The 24,353-nt window shown below is 36.8% G+C and overlaps 1 protein-coding gene across 1 annotated transcript in view; it reads right to left on the bottom strand.

Annotated features, from left to right (window-relative positions):
- The window catches only part of LOC114938546 (uncharacterized), a 59,111-nt gene extending 34,872 nt beyond the window's left edge, over positions 1 to 24,239 (bottom strand). The window contains 2 exon segments of the mRNA XM_085489374.1: positions 20,556 to 21,521; positions 21,523 to 24,239. Coding sequence (XP_085345500.1) covers positions 20,556 to 21,521; positions 21,523 to 21,699 — 1,143 coding nt within the window. The 5' untranslated portion in view covers positions 21,700 to 24,239.
- Positions 24,240 to 24,353: the final 114 nt, after the last annotated feature.

Raw genomic sequence — 24,353 nt, forward strand, 5'->3', positions numbered from 1 at the left:
CGCGGGTATTAATCGATTCTTAAAGTTTCTTCGTTTACCGTAACAAAGTTAGTGATGCGTCATCTCGATATGCTCGATTGAAGCGCGTAACAATGAGAGACTCATTGTTAGTTTCATTCAGTGGTCCATTCAGTTTTGCGAATCGTCGAGTTCGTAGCCGGCAAGAAAAAGTCCGTTTTATTGGCTTTTTTTTTTTTTAAGAAATGACGTAATCGCATGGTGCAAATTTAAAGCGACACCGCGGACAGGAAACGGCTCGACGCGACGACGGGTAAGAAAAATGGCAAGGATATATGTGTATAGCTAACTTCTAAAAGCGCCTCTTTTCTCTCCCCGGACGCGCTTTTGTGCGGTCGATGTTCCCGACACAGAGGAGGCTCGAATTACATTATGTGCGCGATTCCCCATAAATTTGGCTACTTAAATATTTGATCATCTGAGTGCAGCAAGATATATATCTTACAACCGGGAGAGAATTCGCAGAGATAGGGTATATCGAGCCACTCGTGGATAAGATCCTGCACCGAAGTGAAATATCGATATTTTGTATTGACATCGTATCCATATCGACAAGTATCGATATATATATTTATGCATCGCGTTTGCTATCAATTTTCGATTCAATACTTTTTTCATGAAAAAAATCGAAATATTGTATATTAAAAAAAGTAGAGAAATTTTGTTTATTTAAATAAATTTCAGATATAAAAAATTCTAGTCTTATAACTACCGAAGATTTTTACAGAATTATTCCTGCAAAGTTCGTTTTTTTCGCTTGAAGACAAAGATCGATAAGAACCGAGAAATAGGGTGTAACAGATAAAAGCTGCTCGCGCATTATTGTATTAATAATGCACCCGCTTGCTCTCTGACGCGGTTGAAATTTCATCAGAATGGCCGTGTTTGCATTCATCGCCGCCGCATGAAAGAGTAACTGTAAAAACGAACGTAAAACACGAGAGACCACGTGCGACGCATTTATGTTGATCGTAAGTCCACGTGCAGCCGTTTTAGCAACGTGCGGAAGTATCGCAACAGTGAGCTCCCCTACTTGCACATATACACATACAGGGTGGTTCAAAAATCCGGTAACGACATCTCCAAAAATAGTAGTCTTATGAAAAAAAAACAGTTTCTTTAAAAAAGATGCGTATGTAATTTGCAACATATTTTTTTAAAAGCAACTACTATGTGTTTTCTTTTCACCAATTGATTGGTTTCATTATTCTGTGCATAAAAGTATTAAGGTATAATTACCAGAAACTGAATATTGTACAAGATATTTTACATTTTGTCAAAAAATGGTTAACTTCAAACCTTTATAACTCAAAAAGTACTTAAGGTGATGCTGACTATGAATGTTTTACCGACTTTGAGTTCAAGGGCTTTTCTTTTTATTGGCTATACAGATTGAAAAATTATTCTCCACAATTAAAGTACTGATAATAATAAAAGGGGAGCGCTGTAATTTCGTATAAAAAAACAATAAAAGTTAAAAAATTACAGTTTTTTATCGGTCTCTTGCATCAGCTCATAACAATACTTATTTATTACAAAAGTTCTGCACTTTATATGTGCACAAAATGTTGTGCACCCAATAGAGATGGCATGAAAGAATAATACAAAAGTAATAAAAATGAGATTAAAAGCCTGTATCAAAAGATTCGTACTTGAATTAATTATGTATGTATATTTGCGTGCGGAATCGATATCGAGGCATAAAACAGCAAAAATTAGTTGCCAGACAGCGCTTCCTATTCATTATTATTAGTATTTTTACTGTGGACGATTCTTCAATCTGTATATTCAATAAAAAGTGAACCTAACCTAACTTAAAGTTGATAAAACAGAACAGCAGCATTCCCTTAATGAAAAAATGATAAGCTACAAGAATATCTAATGAAAAATAGGGGATTCCATTTAAAAAAATTAAGTTGACCTCAAAATGACCTTTAAATTTGATCTCTAGGTCAAAGTTAAAGGTAATCGAGTGCCTTATTTTGAGTCCTACAACTTTTGTATTTAACATTTTTTTTTCCTAAAACCATTTTTCAGATAATTGATCGTCGCCGGACTTTTGAACCACCCTGTGTACATTTCGAATGGGTGCGGCGCGACGGCTCGATTAATGTGCACGGAACAATGGGACGACTTGTTCATTCAGCGGTATCGAGAAAGAATGAATATCGATACATATTCAACCCCCTAGCTCGCGATCAGGATCGCCGTTCCCGAATTTCTTATTTCTGCACCCGAGAGAAGAAAGTCACATCTCGCGCGGTCCCAAATTATTTGTTTTGACACGCTTATAATGTGAAGAAAACGAGCTACGTAAATTATTGCCTGCTAAGTCGTACAACGTGAAAAGACGATGCCGTACAGTAATTTCACGTTCACGCTTTCGCGTATTTTCCCATTACGACGTAGATAAATATCGAGGTCGCTTCCGCACACTTCGTCACTAGCACGGAACGTTTGATAAATGACTTTGGTGAATTTAGCATCTTATTTTTAATAAACTAAGTTTTAATACGGAAAAGAATAACGCTTCCATCATATTCACGGTAATTATTTCGCTCGTAGTCGAAGCTATAAATAATACAGCATTTTGAAAGAAAAATAACTATCAACTTTAAGATAAAAAATCGCTAATATATCTTTATTCAAAATTGTTCGCTAATTTGTAAAATTTCTTTTATTTTTAATTGTATCGTTTAAAAATTACAATATATTTGCAAATTACACAAAAAATGTAACTCTGCAATTAAAATAAAATGTAATTAAATACAGAGAATTTTCTCTTAGAATTTATCCTGAAAATCATGGTAATCATTTAAGACAATATAAAAATATTAAGATATAAAAAAGTGTTCGATTAATTTTATTATATACATATTAATATTTTTTTAATGTAATAAATATTAATCTGATAAAAACTCTTATAAAATTCTTCCAATACCATATTATCCTACGATTACCACGATTTTTAGAATAAAGTCTAAGAGAAAATTCTCTCCCTAAAACTTATACATCTTTTTTTAATTATATATTAATATTTAATTAATATTTTGCAATATCATCGATATCATTAATTAAAAAAACTGTCCGTGTGATAGAAAATGTGCCATTCGATTCGCGAGATATTCTTTCGGAGAAAAGCAAAGGAGGGGAACAAGCATTATATCATCGGTGTGTCTTCCGTGTTATTTTTGACTGACCAGGATTCGTTGACCCTCGCACACCTTTGCGAGATCCGGTAACGAACAAAATGTATTATATAGAGATAGTATATGGATGGTCGGCCGCGCCAGGATGTGCTTATTATTTTTAATACGGCACCGTTGCGCTATTGCGTGTTAACGGCAAACCGGATATATACCTATCTATGATAACATCAGCAAATAAATGTTACATTTTTATTGCGATAGTCTGTTTATTAACGAGACGCGAAACAATCGAGATTACGAGGAAATATGTGACGGGAAAATATGCGCAAGCGGCAAATGTAAATGTCAACAACGCAGAGAACATTGTGTGAAAAGTATAAGCTGTGTTGTGTATATTGAATAATAATTATTAAAAATTGCTTTTAAAAAACAAACTATCGGAACGCATATTAATCGATCTACTTCGCCTTCGCAAAATTTGCAACGTAAATAATTAAATTGACAAGAGCGGCAGGGTGGCTCAGTGGTAGAGCGCCAGACTCGTAACTCGCAGATCGCGGGTTCGAGTCCACTGAAGTCATGTAAACATGGAAATATTTTTCCGCGCTGAGCTCACCACTGGGATCGGGGAGATCTCGGTGGGAAAACTGGGCTCACGTCTTTCGGAAGAGACGTTAAACAGTGGGTCCAAAAAGGTTAGAGAAGGGAGGAGGAAAGGATAAAATTGGAGAAAAAATCTGTAAACCTCGAGGGGACACAGTAAAAATTCCTAATTCCTAATTAAATTGACAAACACGATAAATTCTTACGATCGCCTTCGTGATAAATTGTAAGCCTCGCCCAAATACTTACTTCAGTAATCCGGAACTAGAAACGATAAGTTAGATAATTTTCCTATTTTTAAGAAGAATGTAGAAATAATAGATTAGATGTATTTCCTCATTTTTAGGGAATATACTACTTTTTCCACGTTGTACATAATTATGAATCATATAGATTAGATGTATTCTCCTATTTTTGGGAATGTATAACAGGTTAGATTATATCTTCTCATGTATTTCTATACAAGATTAAAAAATCATGTTACTCACTAGAAGAGATAGTTCGTCTCTTCCAGCCTTATAAATAAGGATCACTGAAACTGCAAGGACAGTTCTGTTCAGTTCCTCAGACGATAACAACTCATGTACATAAGTGAAAATTACAATAAAATTTTGTAGAAAAGGAAATAGACAGTGATTTATAAGACCTTTGAATTCACGAGTCTTACAAAATAAACAGTCTCGGAAATCCCCTAAATCACTGGAACGGAGACGTCAGTGAAAAATCGTCTTGATGTAGGCCCGTAATGTTTTTTTTATTAGCCCGTTTAGCAACCGCACCGCCGGCGCTGCCGCAAACGTTTTACGTCGACCGTAAAAAAAATCAGGCACCGGACGGTTCTATGGGGCGATAGAATTTATTATTCAAGACGGTAGCGAAAATCGAATTAGTCTCGTACTCAAGGCTGCGCCGCGGCCGGGGTAAATTTCCGATAAACTAGAAGAGCGTGGATTAAAGACGCGCTATCGACATCGACGCATTACTTCGCCTATTAATAGTAAATGCAGGGAGGAAGAGTGAGGGGGAGACAGATCAATCCGTCCCCTATTTTTACGATCGAGCTCCGATCGTGCCTCTTCCAATGTATTAGATTATTCGGAAAGTTCATTTCAACGCATTTCTATACGTAATCATTAAGGTAGTTCTATCGTTTTTCACAATTCTTACGAATTTTTAGAAATTTTAATATGTTGTAGACGGAGTTAATATCTATCGATTACGAAATTTTGAAGTCGATTCACCGTTTAGTTTAACAGTTATTTACAATTAAAAATAGCATTTTTTCTATACATCACGTGAAAGGATGGCATTTTCATTACATTTTAATATATAACAATAGACCGGATCTTACGATTTTAATAAAAAACCAGTGGGATATACAATATGAGTGTGGAATTATTTAAAAAAAAAATAAATTTTTTCCACAGTTTAGTTTCAAAGATATTGCTTTTTAAAGAAATGAATTTTTTTCCAAACGGAACATGGAGAGAAATTGCAATGATAATGTGTATTCATATATGAGCTGTTTCTATGTGAAGAGGTTCAGACTGTACAGACTCAACTAAATTTGTTGCTACGGTAACATTGGATAAACGATGAATTTCCTTATCGATTAGAGGCGAAACTTTTAGTTGATATTGTAGCGATAGAACTACCTTAAATGCAAGGGCACTACAGACGATTTTCTGCTTATCAGCTAACTTCACATAGATAATATAGCCTTCAGCTGGACGAATTGAAACTGCCATCGCACAAAAACGCCCTGAATTAGCCAACAGGCGTGAAGTTGTCTTCCACCATGATAACGCCAGACCTCAAGTCGCGATGTCTATCCGTAGGAAACTATATTAGAAGTAAAATGGAACGTTTTTTCTCATCCTTCCGATCTTGCCTCATCTGAATACTATTTCTTTCTTTGAAAAATCTTCTTCGGGACAAGAAATTCGAGTTATTCGAAATCCTCAAAAATCAATCAATTCTTCGTTGGTAAGAAACCTTCATTTTGGAAGAAAGGCATCATGTCACTTCCTGAAAGATGGGCCAAGATGGTTGAACAAAACGGTACATATTTGCTTAAATAAAGTTCTTCTTCGTGTAAAATATTGCGTTCAAATTTATATTGAAACGAACTTTCCAAACAACCTAATACTTTCAAAATATGTTTCATCGTACGCCTCGCCGATTATTACGTTTTAAATTCAGCACATCGTCCACTTTTTTTAGCCCTTAGAACGTTAAGTGAACTTGTAAGAGGCGTGCATAGCAGGAACTATTCGCGTTATACTTAAAAGTAGCGAAGAGATACTTGTGTGATCATATCGTTATCTTTAGTAAGATAGGCACAATTTGTTTTACGATTATGATGAAAGAGTATAAAAATAAGATAATTTCCTGTGTATTTTTTATAAGTACTAAGCGTCATATTTATCTTTGAATACTTTTTTATTATAACAGAGCATTAAATCTTTCTATATTAATTATAGTGTAATATACTAGTAACGTCAATTATATAATTTAGTTGTAATAATTAATGTTGGCAAATGTAGTTCTACAATGTTTTAATTATATTTCATTTGCGGGAGAGGCAGAGATACACACATTTATCTTAATATTAATTTTATAACTTTGATTTTATAATTAAATCACTGTCTACTTTTTTCGAAAAAAATTAAGTAACATGTAAATACGCTTTTCTCTTAGAATTTATCCTGAAAATCATGGTAATCGTGAGACGATATGGTACTGGAAGAATTTTATGAGTTTCTCTGATTAAATATTTACACCACAATAAAAAATATTAATGTACATATATATATATATGTATGTATATAGTAAAATTAATCTAACATTTATTTTATATTTTATTGATAGATATTAATATTTTTATCGTGGTATAAATAATTAAGCAGAAAAACACTTAAACTCTTAAAATTCTTCCAATACCGTATTATCCCAAGATTACCATAATTTTCAGGGTAAATTCTAAGAGAAAATGCTCTCTGTGCAATCATAATCTTCTGGATTTTTTTTCTTTATACAACACCACTTCTGCGAGTTTATCCACAACCTCTCTTCACAAGTCGCACAAAGCATGAAGAAAGAATGATCAAGATCGCTATAAAGAAAAATTTTAAGTCGACTAACCGGTAAAAAAAACTTTGAAGAAACACAATCAGTCTATCCTTGTTTATTAAAAGGAAAGATTGTCGTAGAGACATCCAGAAATAAGATTCTCGTGGAGGGAGATGTACGGGTTTATATTTGGAGCGTGAAGTGAAGGCATACAATTTCGTGGATAGAGTGTGTGCAAAGCGAAAAGAACCCTTCCCCTCTAGTCGGGACAGCCTCCGATTGTGGAAGTTTCTCGCAAAAGGATTTCCCTCTAAAGCCTGTTGCCTTTATTGCCTAAACAGAAAGCATTAATCCTATACCTTACAATCTTACAGAAATAAGACCGGAAACATTCGAAAAATTATTTTAATTTTACCGCGAGTATCGTTCTGCAATTAAAATGAAGGAATTAATACGGCCAGATTAATGAGATATCTGTTGTTGTTATTATTATATATAGCGTTTAATTTAAAAGAAATAATAATATATTTTTTTTTATTTAATTTATTTCATATATTTTTTCGACTAGAAGAAGCGGATCAAGTCTGTGATTTTGTGCGATCTACTTTAAACACGAAGTCGTACGTATGCCCATAATTTATCAGGTCCGCTTTACACGCAGCTTCGTGTTTAAAGTAGACCTTACAAATTGCGAATTTCGCCCACTCGAGATCAGACTTCAATAACGATTACATCGCACGTGGTTGAGAGGAACAAATAACGCGACATGTGTTCGGGAGGTTTGAAAAAAATGGAGTACTCGGAAAATCCGAAAAGATCTGTCTCGTGACAACTTTGTTAAACAAAACGACAGATATAGCTAGATATATCTCAGTATGCCGTCACCGAGAGGCAAATCTCTTCTGAGAAAGTCTTTCTTTAGAGCCCGGGCAACCTTGGTATGGGGTACATCTCGTGGTGCATAAATATCGAGGGCGTCAGTTTCAGACATAATGAAGGATGTACCCACAACTATATTTTTAGCCATTCGAAGGCAGAACTCCTTCGAATGAGCTCCTAGATATGAGTTAACGAATGCTGAACGCGTTATCGTGACCCAATTAGAGACAGCGGTACGCCGACAAGATCGGTTTCGAAAGTTTTATCATTATCGAGGAACTCTTAAAATTATTATTAGATACGTGTATAGTTGGTTACGCACAATAATTATTCCATCTATATAAAATGTTTAATTAAATTTAATTTTCCAGAATTTAAATTTCCCAAATTGTACATTTGATTAATATGTGTTTAAATGCGGCATAAATTTTAATTACAAACTATAAATATGTCACGTGCTACATTTCAGTAAGCAAATATGTTCTTAATTAAAAATTTGCAAAATATAGTGACAACTCTGCTAAAAAAAATTTGTTAACTTGACTAAATCTTTCAGCTAAATATTATTTTGTTAATTGAACATATAAAAATATTGTATGTAAATTAAATATAACATGTATTTGACTTAAATACTAATATACATATGTTTAATTAACTAAAAAAAATAGTAATTTAGTTGAAAGGTTTAGTTGAAAGAGAAAGTCAGGTTAACAATTTTTTTTCAGTACAAGAATAGCTAAACAATTATTAACAAACAAATTTAAGCCTTAATTGATTTGCAATTAATTAAATTCTAGATACATAATAAATAAGTAAATTAGGAGCATTTACATTTGTTCAGTGTCACATTACTTGCTTATCTTTTTCCTGATAATATATGTAATATATCGCGGTTGTTTTAGATTTAAGTTAATCGGGATAATTTCCGTTTGCCGTGCTACATAAAACTTACACATATATCTATTAAGCAATTAAATTCTCCGTCTATTTCGAATACGTGTCTTCCGGAATATCTAGAGTATATAAAAACCTATAAACGTCTCCCGAGAAAGTTGTAATATTACATTCCACTGAAGTTTATCGCGAAACATATCTGTCGCGTGGAATCTCACAAATTGCATCAAGACTTCTCGTAAGATTACAGTTTAAGAAAATAAGTCATTAGGTTTCATTATCAATGTGCGCGAAATGTTCATTGATTAATTTGATATTGAATAAATCAGCACACATTACAAAACTTCGCTTTTTTTAAATGGAAACTTCCATTGAGAGAGTGCATTAATTTTCTGTAAAACATCGAACTGTTCTATGTATGATATGCATGTGTACTAATTATATAAAAATTGTAGAATATTTAAACAATTATCTCTAGTGCTTTGTTTATAATTAAATATTAACAGTTTAAATTCCGCGATTCGTACACACTGGTGAATTCGAGAAATAGTTAATTGAAAACGTTTAATTTAACAACCAGTATCTCCTCATCCGCTCAAGAATGTCGACAAACGGGAATTGCTGCACTAGATACATAGTTCCCAAATTGTTTACTGGGGCGCAAAGTTTACCACCCCCTTCCGATACAATCTCCATTCATCTTCATTCGCGTTACCGCGGATATGAGCCTCGAAGTTCCGGACAGGTGAGAGATCGGAATTGAATCGTTGTACTTAGGAAATTAATTGATCTCGATCTGTTACGCCCCGACGTTAGTTGAACGTACGTCGATGCGATCGCGTGCACACGTACGACACGCTAATATCGATATTACACATCCGCGCATGTAAACGACTATACCAGGGATCGGTGTCGGATTTACGAGCCCTCGCCCCAGAGCGAGTTAACCCAATATCCTACGAATTAATTAGCCTGGATAGATAAAGATAGAGAGCCGATAGAGATTCACGACGTTCCTCTAATGACAATAACGCAGCATGGCAAATTATCGATAAATAGTTTGATAATATCTTTGATAAATAATCATTCAAATCGTTAAAGTGTCTCTGCAATTCAATCGTATCTTTAACTTTGTCATACAGTACCCTCCACAAGTTTGGCAAACATCTTACATTTTACAGTTAAACAATTGCATCTGTCATAAATAAAAATGTCATTTAAATATCGTTTATTTTACAATTTATTCATACAAAAAATCTGCACAAATCTGTCAAAAGAATCCTCTTAATTTAAGAAAAAATTCTCTAAAAAAATATTCTTTAATTATAGATATTCGTAACATGCAAGAATATATACTTAATGAGATATTTTTTATTAGTATATATTATTTGAAATATTATATTAATCGTGATAATAAAAACAGTCTTATAAATGGACATTTGTTATTTATTGCATACAGTACCCTTCACAAGTTTGGAAACATCTTATATTTTACAGTTAAACAATTGCATGGCAGCGATCTGTCATGAATAAAAATGTTATTTAAATATTTTACGATTTATTCATATAAAAAATCTGCACAGATCGCTGCCATACGATTGTTTAACTGTAAGGTGTTTCCAAACTTGTGAAGAGTACTGTATATCATGGGCGTCCGCAAGATTTTTTCAAGAGGGAGCATAATTAACTTTAAAAAAATTTTGTTCTTAAAAAAAATTTTTTTTATTTTGTTATTTTCATTTTTTTATATCAAATAAATGCAAATAAATTACAAACAATTTACCCTGAAAATCATGGTAATCATGGGACAATATAGTATTAGAAGAATTTTGTAAGAACTCCGAGTTTCTCTGATTAATATTTATCACAATAAAAAATATTAATATTATATATAATAAATTTTACTACGTACATCGAACATATTTTATCTCTTATTATAATAAATATTAGGTAATATTTTTTTATTATGGTAAATATATTAATCAGAGAAATTCTTATAAAATTTTTTCAATATATCATATTGTCTCACGATTTATTATGATTTTCAGGATAAATTCTAAGAGAAAATTCTCTCTGCGTGTGTTTATTCAAAAGGAGACCAAATTCTTCATATTTTTACTGATTTAAATGCCTCCTCTTGTCTCGCCCGCGGACGCCCATGCATGCAATTAATTCGATACGTATCGTAAATCGCGATCGTATCATAATTCACGCCTCGGAAAGAGTTAAATATAAAAGGAAAAAAAAAGAGAAAAATAACCGAGTGATTCCGAAGCGCGTAAATTACGTCAAGACGTCTATTTAGCAGGAGCTTCACGATGACGTGATTTTATTGGTCACGCGCGCAACAGTTCGCGGATTTGCGTAAAACTCGCCTTTGTAAAACCGGACTGCATAGATAAATGGTGCACACACAGTGTGATCTCTGCTTTCCTGCTTCCCTGCGTGTCGATCTGATTTCGCTCCTGCCCACGCGATCTACGACATATAAGAGAGAGAATCCGCGGTTGGTTATCTCGTTCTCTCGTAGACTCTCTTCGCGATGTAGCATCCGTCAATCCTCGCAATATATTCAAGCGTCGCGATACCAATCTGCTAACGACGAGTAATGGATACTCGACGGCCGCGCATGAATTCACGCGATCGCTTATCAAAAATCGCGTCGCGATTATTAATCGACCACCGATTCTCGTTCCTTGCCTCGCCTTCAAGAACGTCGCTTCGCACGCGGTAAATCTTGCCAGCTGTCTGGAAATAATTACGCAGAACGGGCAGATACAAATCGTTGACGGGATATTAACTGTAAAAAAATAGTTGTATATCTCTTTTAATAATTTTTCTATTAGATAGGCGCGACTAAAATGTGATCTCGTATAAAAGAGATAAGAGATCTACGTAATGAAAAATTTTGGAGAAATTTTAAATCGCACTTGTTGCGATCAAAGATAGAACACGGAAGCAACATATTCAACGACCGATGTTCACGTCATATTTCTTACGATAGTTCCCAGATGTGCTGAGCATGATTTTTGGCTAACATTCAACGCGAGACGCATTTATACACAAATTGGCTTCCAGATGAAAATCTAGACTAGGAAAATTGGATACGATCGCGAAGAGATACTTAGATATTCTGTTCTTTCTATGTAGACATCAAACACGCACACATTTTTCCAAGAAAGTACATAAGTCAATGGTTGCGTTCAGCAGAAAAAGCTACTTTACAACTGTTGTAAAATTCGTGAATCTGATTGGTGCATGCTCTTAGATTCACAAAGTACCTCGCACTTTTTGTATACGTAAAATAGGTCTCGATCGATTTTCTTTAGACTTCGTATACAATTAGACGTATCATTACGTAGACAATCATGCAGAGCCCGTATTATACGATATTTTGAGATTTGCATTGGAAATCTTATTGTAGAAAAGCAAGAAATGTAATGATATCCAGAATTATATACAGAGTGTGTTCCAAAATTAATAGCAAACCTTTTAATGGCAGATTCTTAGCATCATTTGGAGACGATTTTTCCTCAGCAAAAATGTCGAGAGAGGCCATCATTTTTTGCATGTTCCCAATTTTTGCCATCATGTATCTTCGTAATTAAATCTTAAATTAAAATCTATTAAAGTAACCTCTATATGAAATTAATAAAAAAATATGATTTTGTTAATATTTTATTTCCACAAGACTTGGTTTGTGAAAATCCCCTTATTTTCAATCGCTTATAACTCGAAAATTATTGATGTCTCAACATTTTCGTTGAGGAAAAATAGTCTCCAAATGATCCCAGAAATCTACCATTAAAAGGTTTGTTATTAATCTTGGGACACTCTGTATATTCTTGATTTTGGAAGATTTTTCGATACTCTGACTAGAAAGCTCATGTTCAAGAAATATTGCTGTACAAAGTTCCATGTAAAAATATACACACTATATGTATACTATTATCTAATTAAATCCCTTGTTTTATTCATCGACCAGACCTCGTTTTTCCTAAAAACAAAAATAATTATATCATCTGATTGTGAGTAACACAAGCAAACTATTGTAATATTTTATAATATTTTCCAAAATCAAGAATACATTCTACATTTTTCCTTTTTTTACAATGAGATTTCCAATGCAAATCTCAAAATATTATATAATACGGGCTCTACGCCATTATCATAAGTATATCGCTTGAACAGTTCAAAAGTGATTTTTTGAAAAAAAATGTGTGGTTGATCTACGTAATGATACGTCTAATTGTATAAGTACGGAGTTTAAAGAAAATCGATCGGGAGCTATTTCGCGTAGAAAAATAAGCGGGGTCCTTTTACAGCAGTTGCAAAGCTGCTTTTTCTGCTGGACGCAGTCAAAGGTTGGAATCGCGATTCAATTTGATCACCGCCAAAACGATAAAACGAAAGTGAGGGTACAAAAGGAGAGCGTCAAATATTTATTTCCAGCAACGAGTGACAGTAGTCAGTTGAACGCCAGACTGGTTCCGTCTGTGTGATTAAGCGAACGTATGTAATGGTGAAATACACCTGATACATACTATATATATACTTCCTATTGATCGACAAGACGCCAGGGAACGTACAACGGCGCCGTTCCGGAGAAGCCATCCGCGATGGGAACGAGGCTTCTCTGGATCGTCGTCGTCGTCGTCATCGACGTCGTCGTTGCCATTATCGAAGTCGGAGCGAAGCCAGTCGGAAAATTTCAACTGTCGTTAACGTCGCTTAGAGCACGCACTCTGAAAAGCCGATCGTTCGGAATTTCCTTCCCACGATAGCGCGAGTCGAGGGAAACGTTGTCGTCCTTTTCTCTCGTTATTCCCTGTTTTATTTAACGGTGAACAATTATCGATAAACCAGAACGTGCGACATTGCAACGGCAGTGAAGATAACGCGCGAAAGAAAGGCGGATATGTGACTGCAGCCGTGCAAATTTTACGAATCCTTCGAGAAATCCTCCGCACTTTGTAGATTGTTTATAGGTTGCTTGTTCAACGCGGGATACTAAATGCGAGGAACTGAAAATGTATGTGTGATATGTCTGTAGAAGTCTGTAGTAAATTTTAATGTCGCTCTCTTTCTTTCTCTCTCTCTTTCGTTGAATTCCTTTAAAGTTTCGGAATACATTTCGTGTATCTGTGTGCGTGTCTCGTGGCAAGTTTTATCTCTTCCGTCTCGTAGTTTAAAACACTTTCGCAAATACAAAATATAACATTGATTTGTTTTCGGCGGAAATTGTTTTAACGTTCGGCAATATTACCGAACGTTTTTATCGTTAATTTCCATTCGCTAATGAAATTTACGAGCAATATTCAGCATCCTGTATCCCCCGATAATTTTGTTTCTCGTATATAATTGGCGTAATAAAATAAATACGTCAATAAACAATTAACCCGCGTTATGCCAAACTTTTTTTTTTTATTTTAATTTGCAGAAATACAACCGCATCTCTTCCGTAAAAAAGGAAGTTAAAATATCAAATAATTCAATAATTCTTTTCAATTTCGTCCGCATTTATTTCGCGGTACACGCAAATCCAATCTCGCGACAGGCATGTCTCGTAACACTTAATTTACATCCAAAACTGCATCGAGAGATCGATGGTAAATATATTCCCGTATATGTATATATCTGTGATGTGGGATTCCATACCTATCAAATTTCGAGCGTGCTTTTCATTCCATGCCGAGCATACCGTGCGAACATCATACATTACAATATCGCCACGGATGATTAAATACGAACTGAAAATTACAGTTATCGAGTTAACACATTCGACGCGAAACTAAAAATTTGAATTTAACACGCCAGATTTTCTGTATATAAAAATCGTGAATTTCAAGATTTATTTTTGTAATATAAACAAATTAATAGCACATAAAAAAATGTACAAATTAGAACAATACTTTTTATTTTTTATTTTAATTCCAATTTTCTAAAGTTTTACGTAAATTATACAATTATTATAATGATATTATAATGATATATTATAAAAATTATACTTTTTTTATATTTTATAAAAATATTCGAAAAAATGTATTTTAAAAAACTAAAAAACTGGATCCACTTTCTTATGTAATTTCCATTATAACGTTAAATTTTTTTATTTTTCTCAATTGAAATGAACGTATGAATTTATAGATAACAGAGGACTCGAATATATAGCTTGATTTAACTGAATATTTAGAAAGTTGTTGTGACGGAAGTGATACATCATACATCTTGATTGCCAATTAATTCGAATCGATAATAAACGCTTGCTAGAAAGAAAGAGAGAGATAGTCTGTCTCTTAGAGAATCGAAAGGATATTGAGAATATATATTCATTGCAATTCGAGCAATAGGAAACGTATGCAGACAATGGAAAAAGTAATTCGCAGACATGACATCCGTTTATTCTCATCAAAATAGAATTCGTGATTTCATATGTATGTATGTATATCCGTAAATAATAGCGCACACATACATATTTGATACGCGCGTGTTCTTTATTTATAATTAACAGATACCTGACATTCTACGAACTTTTATTCACTCTTTAAAGACTATATACAATGTGCGATAATAAAACCACTTTCTATTTGCATTTTCAATTAAAATTTACACACTTTCTAATCTATGCCGTATAAATAATTATATTAAAAATAAATATATTTTAATTATAAATCATTTCTCTCTATATATAAAATATAAAATATTCTAATATATTTTTAACCAAAAATATATAATTTGCGAAGAGTAAATATTAGCGTGGAATATTAGCACATTAACGCACGATATTAATGCTTTTATTCGTATAATAATTAATGTTTAAGCGCATCCGCAAATTTTGATATCATTTCGTTATCAATCTGATTTAATTAATCGACAAGTTTAATTCGATTTAAATTACTCTCTGCATTTCTAATTAGAATATAAATTATTACATGTCTGCTATATTAATTATGCGATACTGAATATGAACCAATATTTTATTAAGAGAGAGAGAATACAAATGACATTTTATCATCAAATAATGGCCTATTTTAGATACCAAGTAAGAGAGAAAACTAAAGTAGACGAAACATATAATGGTATACATGTCGAAAAATCGATAAAATTGTGCGTGTTGACCTCTTCGTTATCTTCTTGCGCAAAATTTTATGAGGAAATGACACGAGAAAAGACCCTCGGCGAAAGTTACAAACTTAAATATTAGAAGAGTCGAATTGGGAAAGTACAATCTTTTAAACGCACACCGATTTTTTTTTTAATATTCTGGTATCGTGACCTCAATGATTATCATCGGAAAATATTGTTAACCAATAAGAATTATAATTGATTAATTTTATTTCCACGAAATATTGTTCCGATAATTTTATTTTCGCAAATTCTGCTATACATATTTTGTGTTATTGTTCGATAATAATTTTGCCACAACATTACGGCGCATTTGACATTGAATCGCGTTAAATATCGCGTCCTCGAAGTCTCGAGGCAAATCGAAGTGTTAATCATGCAACCGTGAAAATTACGTTTCGAGAAAGAAACCTACCTTTGCCTCAATTCGGATTCGATTTTGCGCATCGACACGACTCATTGCCCCGCATTCAATCTTAATTCACACCCCAGTGGAGATTTCCGCTGGTAATGCTCTCCCTTTCGTGACTTTTTTCAGAAGCTTTCTCGATAATATAACGCAGATAGCGTAGATTGAAAAACGCGTCATTAGATAACGGCGCGGATAGTGTCATTAGATAACACGGATTTCTTGGAAGGCATATCAAAGTTGTGTCACAAGGAGTCATTTTAACATAGATTTATCTCTAATATTTTATTAGTATCATAATTAATAAAATAATCAATGACTATATGGAAACATGACGTACGTCTTATCGAGCTTCATCTGATCAGCTGTTCTTGTCTTGACGACATGCGTCATCCGTCAAAAAAATCGAATACGTCATCTGTCAAAAAATCGAGTGTCATCTGTCAAAATCCGACTGTTTTCAAACTTGTTGATCTGAATCGCGTCGCTAAATCCTTCCTTTTTGTAAAAAAGGCATGTTAAGTGGATTCTCGCATGTATTGTTGCCGCTTTTCCACGTTACTGATTGGTTGTCTCGATTCGCATTATGTGTTATATTCATATCAAACAGCTGTTATTGCGAAGATTAATAATTTGACAGTTGTTCAAAATAATATATATCAAATCAAAGCACATAAAATCATTGTCGCGCGCGAAGCGCGCGCTTGTGTTGTCTAGTTAAAATAAAAGATCGGTAAGTATCTTTTTTGTCGAATTACGAATCCATTGCGGAAGCGATCACAAAATCATGAAAGGAGTTACGGTTACGGTCATTTAGAAGGAACGAGCAAATCTAATTTTTGCCCATTTCCAGCACTTAGCCTCTTAGCTTTACGACCTGGCGCGAACGCCGTCGGCATCAAAGTATAACCACCGTGCGGCCTCGCAAGGTCACGATCCAACATAGGGCAGGCCTTACTCTCGGAAAGTTTTGTGAACTTGCGTGCGAATGCTACAGTTGGCGGAGGTAACACGATTCCGTTTGTACGACGCGTTCTTGCACGTTCAATGCCGAGGAAATAAGGGCATCGAGGACTTCAAAAACTGGTTAATCAGGTATTATCCGTGATTCGGGAACATGCCTGAATAATTAGATAACATATGCGATTATGCCAAATATAAAGATCTTTGCATATATCTACCTTACAAGACTTTTTTCACAGTTAGAATTATGAATATATGTATATAAAAAAACGTTTAATAATATAACAGGTATAATAATTTTAAAAAAGTTAGCGATTTTCTAAAGAATAATATTTCTTTGTATTCATTATAGTGTATCAAAACCAATTTGCATATGTAAAATATCTATAATGCAGCGTGTCAAATTTTTCTGTATAATCCTCGTACAGAATATTTAAACTACACTGAAAAAAAATCTGTTAACTTGCCTCAATCGTTCAACTAAATATTATTTTGTTAATTAAACATATAGAAATATTTAAATTAAATATAACATTAAATCTAACAAAATATGTATTTGATTTAAATATTTATATATGTTCAATTAATAAAATAGTAATTTAATTTATAATCTTTGTACAGAATATTTAAACTGTACTAAAAAAATTGTTAACTTGACTCGTTCAACTAAATATTATTTTGTTAATTAAACACATAGAAATATTTAAATTAAAATATTAAATCTAACTTATTAAATCTAACAAAATACGTATTTGACTTAAATATTTATGTATACTCAATTAACAAAAAAGTAATTTAGTTGACTAGTTTAATCAAGTTAACAGTTTTGTTCTCAGCGTGTAAATCCGTACTAAATATAAATTACAACAACAGAAGAAGCAGCTTTACGAACATTATTACATTTTTATACCAATTATTATTTAATTACCATTAAAGGCATAAATGGAATTAGATATTGTTAGTAATGGGGCAGAAAGAATGTACCCAGAACCTCTGCGGATTTACAGATTCTCTGAAAAATACAGATAGAAGAATTTCTGCCATCCTTATACGCGGACTACACCACTTCCAATAAATAATATACATTATTAAGTATCGCCAGTCAGCAGGATGACGTAGTATTAATGTTACCTTTTATTATTAGACTACCGTCTCTCTGACAAATGGAATATTGTATACGCGCAAGTGCGAATTATTGTGGCACGGATGCGTGTTTAACATGAACGGGAGCCATTTAAACAACGTTTACGTCTTGCGATATATCTGCATCAGCTAGAGAGACAAAAGAGATATCGTTTCTGTGTTCTCTTTGGTCTGTCGGTTAACCGTGAATTCGTGGAATTCGGTCGATTTTGAAAGCGCGACGCGCATATATATGTATATATTATATGTCGTATTATTCACGAGGGAAAAAAGGCAGTTCTTTGACAGCTTCCTGCGCGATTTCTCCCGATATCGGATGTTCCAAAACGGGGCTAAAGATCGTGGCTGTGTATACGGAGAATGTTTCGTGGGCGAAGCGGTTTATCGATTAGCTTTAATTGAAAGCTCAGTTTCACGAAAGTAAAGATGTAGCGGAACGCGCACGTGTCTGCGTATATATGCATGTACAAAATAAAAATGTCAAAATATAAATAATCTAGACCTCCGAATAGCAGACTTAACGGAATATTAAAACGGTGTGCGTAAAGAAACAAAATTTCGAAATATCAAGATAAATAAAATATATTTTGTTAATTTGCAAATGTCATTTTTTTCAATGCATGTGCCACATGTTGTTATTTCGAGATGGAGCAATAAAGTCTTCCGTGTACAAACCATATAAAGAAATGTCAATAAAGGCTCGCATTACGAGAAATAATAAGTGGCTCTTCGAGATGCCGTCGAGAGGAACTCGAGATCTTGTTTTGCAAATATTATCGGAAAGAAAAATCGTGTATGTGTGTGTGTGTATCGAGAATTCATTATACCGTCTCTCGAATGTGAAACGATAATAGATAGCTTCGGTCTTTGTTTTCAAATATTGTGTCTTCTTTATAAAAGAAATTTGACGCGCTTCAAATTACACAGTAATTAAAGTACTAATTGCAGGATTGTTAATTGAAGGATTTAATGTAATAATAATTTTGATCTTTTTTGGGGGTAAGTACTTTTAAAGAAATACAATAATTTTGTCCACATAGAAAAAAATTGTTAATACGCCTAAATTATTTAACTAAATATTATTTTGGTAATTGAACATATAGAAATATTTAAATTAAATATAACAATTATATTAAATTTAAAACGTATATATTTGATTTAAATATTAATATATCTTCAATTAACAAAATAGTAATTTGGTTGAACGGTTTAGTCAAGTTAACAATTCTTTTTCAGTGCACTTTGAAAAATAAATATTTACTGTTGCCATAAATTTCTTAATATTTAATTTAAATATTTCTATATCTTCAATTACCAAAATAATATTTGGTTAAATAATTTAGGCGTATTAACATGGAATGTATTCGATTAAAATGTTTCTGATAAATAATATAAGTAATTTATAAATTGTTTATACATGACCATATGGAAATATGACGTACGTCTTTTCAATCGTAAGTTTCATCTAATCAGCTGTTCTCGCATGCAAAAATAAAAACTTGAATAGATGCATCATCCGTCAAAAAGTCGAATACGTCATCTGTCAAAGAATCAAATACGTCATTTGTCAAGGAATCGAATGTGTCATCTATCAAAAAATCTGACTAGTTTAAAACTCGATACGATTTCAAATCTCGTTGCTAAATCAAAATAAACGTTTAAATAATATGATTTATAAATAATTTTCCAAAGAAACATTGATGTATTGACATGCTTATTCACTTCGTAGAAGTGATTGATCATTAAGGGGCTGCTGGAGTGAGTTTGTTGATTTTTCCTGTTTTATCGACAAAATGTGAGGTTAGATAAAGTATAAAAAGGTTATTCTTTTTATTGGCAGCTTGTACATACAAAATAAGATCAGGCCGAATTTGGTATTAGATAAAGGAATATAAGTGAATGTTTAGATATCAATTTGGAAGCCTAGTAAAGAGAATAACTCATCCTACATTTTCATGTGTGCACAAAAATGTAGGATGAGTTATTCTCGTTTACTAGGCTTCCAAATTGATATCTAAACATTCACTTATATTCCTTTATCTAATATCAAATTCGGCCTGATCTTATTTTGTATGTACAAGCTGCCAATAAAAAAAATAACCTATTTATACTTTATCTAACCTCACATTTTGTCGATAAAACAGGAAAAAACAACAAACTCACTCCAGCATCCCCTTAAAAGTAAAAAATGTTTAAATCGCACAATTGAAAATAAGAGAAAAGGGTTGAGAAATTGGAGAGTGCCGCGAATATATCCGAAACTAGACGATCCATGAAATATAAATATTCCACTTCATTACCTTGATGCCGCTGCGTCCCTGCTGTTTGAGCAACACGTTCTCCGGCTTCATGTCACAATGTATAATCTTGTTCTTATAGAGCGCGTCCAGGCACAGCAGAAGCGAGTGCGAGAACTTGCGGACGAGTTGCAGGCTGAAGCCCTTGAAGTTGTTCTTCTTGATGAGCTCGTACAGATTGATGCTGAGCAGCTCGAAGGTGATGCACATGTGGCAGCGGAAGGTGAACGAGTCGAACATGTGGATGATGTTCATGGTGTTGTCTTTGTCCTGCTCGCGCAGCTTGCGCAATATACGTATCTCCTCGTGCGCCTGACGGTGGAAGCGCTTCTCGTTGCGCACCATCTTCAGGGCCACGTGCTCGTGGGTCTTGTGATCGTAGGCCTTGACCACCTGGCCGAACGAGCCCTTGCCGATCACGCGCAGCACCTCGTACCGATACGCCACGTGGTCGTGCGGCACGTGGATGTACGAGCCTTGCTCGTTGTCGTACTCGTTGTTGTTAGGCCGGCCGATCACGCCCGGCCGTTTCTTCGCGTTCGCCCCGATGAAATAGATCTGCTGATAGTTGAAGATCTCGTGGTGCTCGTAAGGCGTCAGCTTATTCATGTACAGCTTCATCACCATCTCCGGCGTGATGGTCGCCGTCTTGGGTTTGACGCTGACGATGCTGTTGCCGCCGCCGTTTCCGCCGCCACTTCCGCTTCCGCCACCGCCGTTTCCGCCCCCGCCGCCGCCCTCGCTTCCGCCTCCGGCGCCGCCGCGTCCACCGCCGCTATTGGAGTTACCATCGGAACGGCCGTTTCTCACCACCGGACTGCTCGACTGGCTGTTGGGCTGCGAGTGCGAGTTGTGACTCGCCGGCCAGTTATTCAGGCCGAAGCTCTCGCCCTTCCAGGGTAGTCTCTGATAGCCCGTGTAGGGTACGGACTCGTCGCCGCCGTTGTTACCAGCCCCGCCGCCTCCGCTTACCGGTCTGCTGCTGCTTCAGCCCGGTACCCTTGACGATCGGCGGCAGATGGTTGCTACTCTCGCTGCTCGAGATGTACGGCTGCGTCGAGATCGCGCTCGCCGCCACGAACGGATTCGATTTGGAGAGGGGCATCTCGATCCTGCTTGCCGCCGCCGAGAGGACCAAGCTAATCATTGGTGCCCATTTGTTCGCGTCCACTCGTGTCTGTCTCTCGTCATCGGGATCATATATATATATATATATGATCCGTATATATATATATATATATATATATATATATATATATATATATATATACGGTCGAGAATCAGCGTCTCTCTGTCACGATTCTCGCGATCTCGATGGACGACCTGGGAAAGGACAACGATCCGGACTGGATGAGAGACATGCTGCTCCGTAAAGACCGCACGAGGCCAGGCTTGCGTCCTGCGATCACGTAATTGAATAAATTATAAATTCGTCTACAGGAACCGTGACGCGGGTCAGTCTCGTATTCGGAAAATGCCCAGCTTCCGGACGGGATGATGCGATTATACGCTGCTGTGGATACGAAAATCAATTCCTCTAATTATTATAGATATATATCCCCCGGAGAGAAAGAGAGAGAGAGACGATAAAATACAGCGGACTAGAGAAGTTGCATCGACGAATCTCTTCGGTCGATCAGCTGTGCCAGCGACTCACGAGCCTCGCCTGGGTGAGGAAGCCGCGAAGAGAGGAACTGTGGAACCTTGGTCAGCCACGTCGACGATCCAGCAGCCGCGGGAACGATCCCGCGAACTTGGAATATTCGCGTCAGCCGGCGCCTACCATCCGGAGCTCTTCTCCTCCGTCGTCGTCGTCGTCGCTCGCTCGCGACGTCGTCCCTCTTCTCGGCTTCGCTCGCGCGAACCTCCGTACGTCTTCTAATTTTACGATCTGTCGCGCGCGACGGGGGCGAACGCATCGTCGCCGTGCGTGGAAGCGGCTTAACCGACCGACCTCCGACTGCTCACACGGAGGTTATTGGCACCGGGTCGTCGCGAGTTTGACGACTCCGCCGCGGTCGTCGTTGCTCGTTCCATTCGTCCTTCTTCGTCAGCGCCCGAAAATACCCTCGGCACGTCCGTCCACCAGGTCCCCGACTCTCATATATATATCTCTCTCTTCTTATTCCGTCGTCGATCGATTTTTCTCTCGAAACTGGGTAGGTACTCCGCTCTCGTTGATGTCACCGATCTATAAACAATCACAGATTCACATAGGAGGAAAAAAAGAAGCACTGCGCGAAGATCACAGAAGAATCTCGCACCAGTAACACTTGTTCGCACTCGCGAAAGCCGGTTATAAAATGTCTAAAGAGACGATTCTTTATTTTTCTCAGATATCCAAATGGCCGAGGGTGTATCTCCGACGAATTTTTTTTTTTTTTTTTTGTTTTCCCTCACCTGTCTCTTTCTTTCTCTAGGAAACCCCGTCCTCACATCCTAGCCGTCCTCTCGTTTCGTCACCGGCCCCGACGACGAGTCACGCGGGCCTCCGTCGACGACGACATAACACCATGTATCACCTCGCCGATCAGCAACGTCGCGGCGAGTCCCAGTTGACACTTGCGCGTCGGACAGCTGAGCGTTGACAGCTCGCATGAAAATCGAGTCCGGGAACGACGCGGACGGCGACGCAACGTCGTCCTACACTGTCGGCATCACAATCCGAGATCCGCGTCTACTCTCTCTCTCTCTCTCTCTCTTTCTCACTCACTCTTTCACTCACTCACTCACTCTCGACGAAGCGCAGACAAAGGAAGCGCCGGTCGAATTCGTCGCTTCTGACTCGGTGGCCGATCGCTGCCACACTGCTGCCGCCGTCCTCGCGAGGTTCTTCCCCACCTCTTCGTCTATCCGTTCTCACACTACCACCACCACCATGTTTATTTTTTTTCCACCCCGCGCGACGACGAAGCTGTCGCGGACTGTTGACGACCGGGGTTGATATCCGGCATCGATGGACAGACAGACACACGCACAAAACAGAGAGAGAGAGAGGACAGACGCGCACTCGCACACGATCGAAACGGTCCCTCGTGTTAATGCCCCGACGAATGCCGCGGGGAGGAGAAACGCGTTGATATACGCGGACGGATCTTTATTAGATGCCTCGGGACCGCCGCTTCCGGCGACTCCTGGACGACTCGTCGTCGTCGACGGGCACTCACAGGTGTCTGCTCGGGAGGAGAGCGAAACGGCCAGCTCTTCTGGAAAACTCCCGGATATTCTCGTCGCCGGAAACCGAGTCTGCCTCTCCGGGTCCCCCTTTGTGTGTTGATCTTTCGCTCGAGACCGCCGCCCCTTCGCGCGCGCCGTCAGAGCCGGTCGGAAAAACGCCACCTCTCTCTCTCTCTCTCTCTCTTTCTCCTCTCTGTCCGGCGCGCGTACCTTATATATGTACGTTCCGTTCGCGACACGCAGCAACACGCTCCGCGATATGTCCCGGGACGTATCGCTTCACCTAGACGGCCGCACGAGCGATCGCGATCCGATACGACGTCCGGCGATGACGTTTCTCCTCGAAAGGACGTTCACGGTCCGAGCGTTCCGCGAAGCCGTCTCATTTGACAGCTGGAGCGAGTCCTCGCGTGCGCACCTTGCGCTTCCTCATGACGGGAGACGCGACTCACGCGACGCTGTCGCGGATTTTTCGCGGGACAACGCGGAACAGATTCCCGTCCCGGACTGTCGTCGAGGATGGAATGCGTCGTCTGCTCGCGAGAAGGCGCCACCTGTCAAACGCGCCGAGCGTCGTCCGTTTTGCGAACGGCGCGTGTCTCTCTACTGTCTCTTGTTGTTTAT

The sequence above is a fragment of the Nylanderia fulva genome, unplaced genomic scaffold, assembly GCF_048542155.1.
Source record: "Nylanderia fulva isolate GAGA-0341 unplaced genomic scaffold, ASM4854215v1 Scaffold81, whole genome shotgun sequence".
Lineage (NCBI taxonomy): Eukaryota > Metazoa > Arthropoda > Insecta > Hymenoptera > Formicidae > Nylanderia > Nylanderia fulva.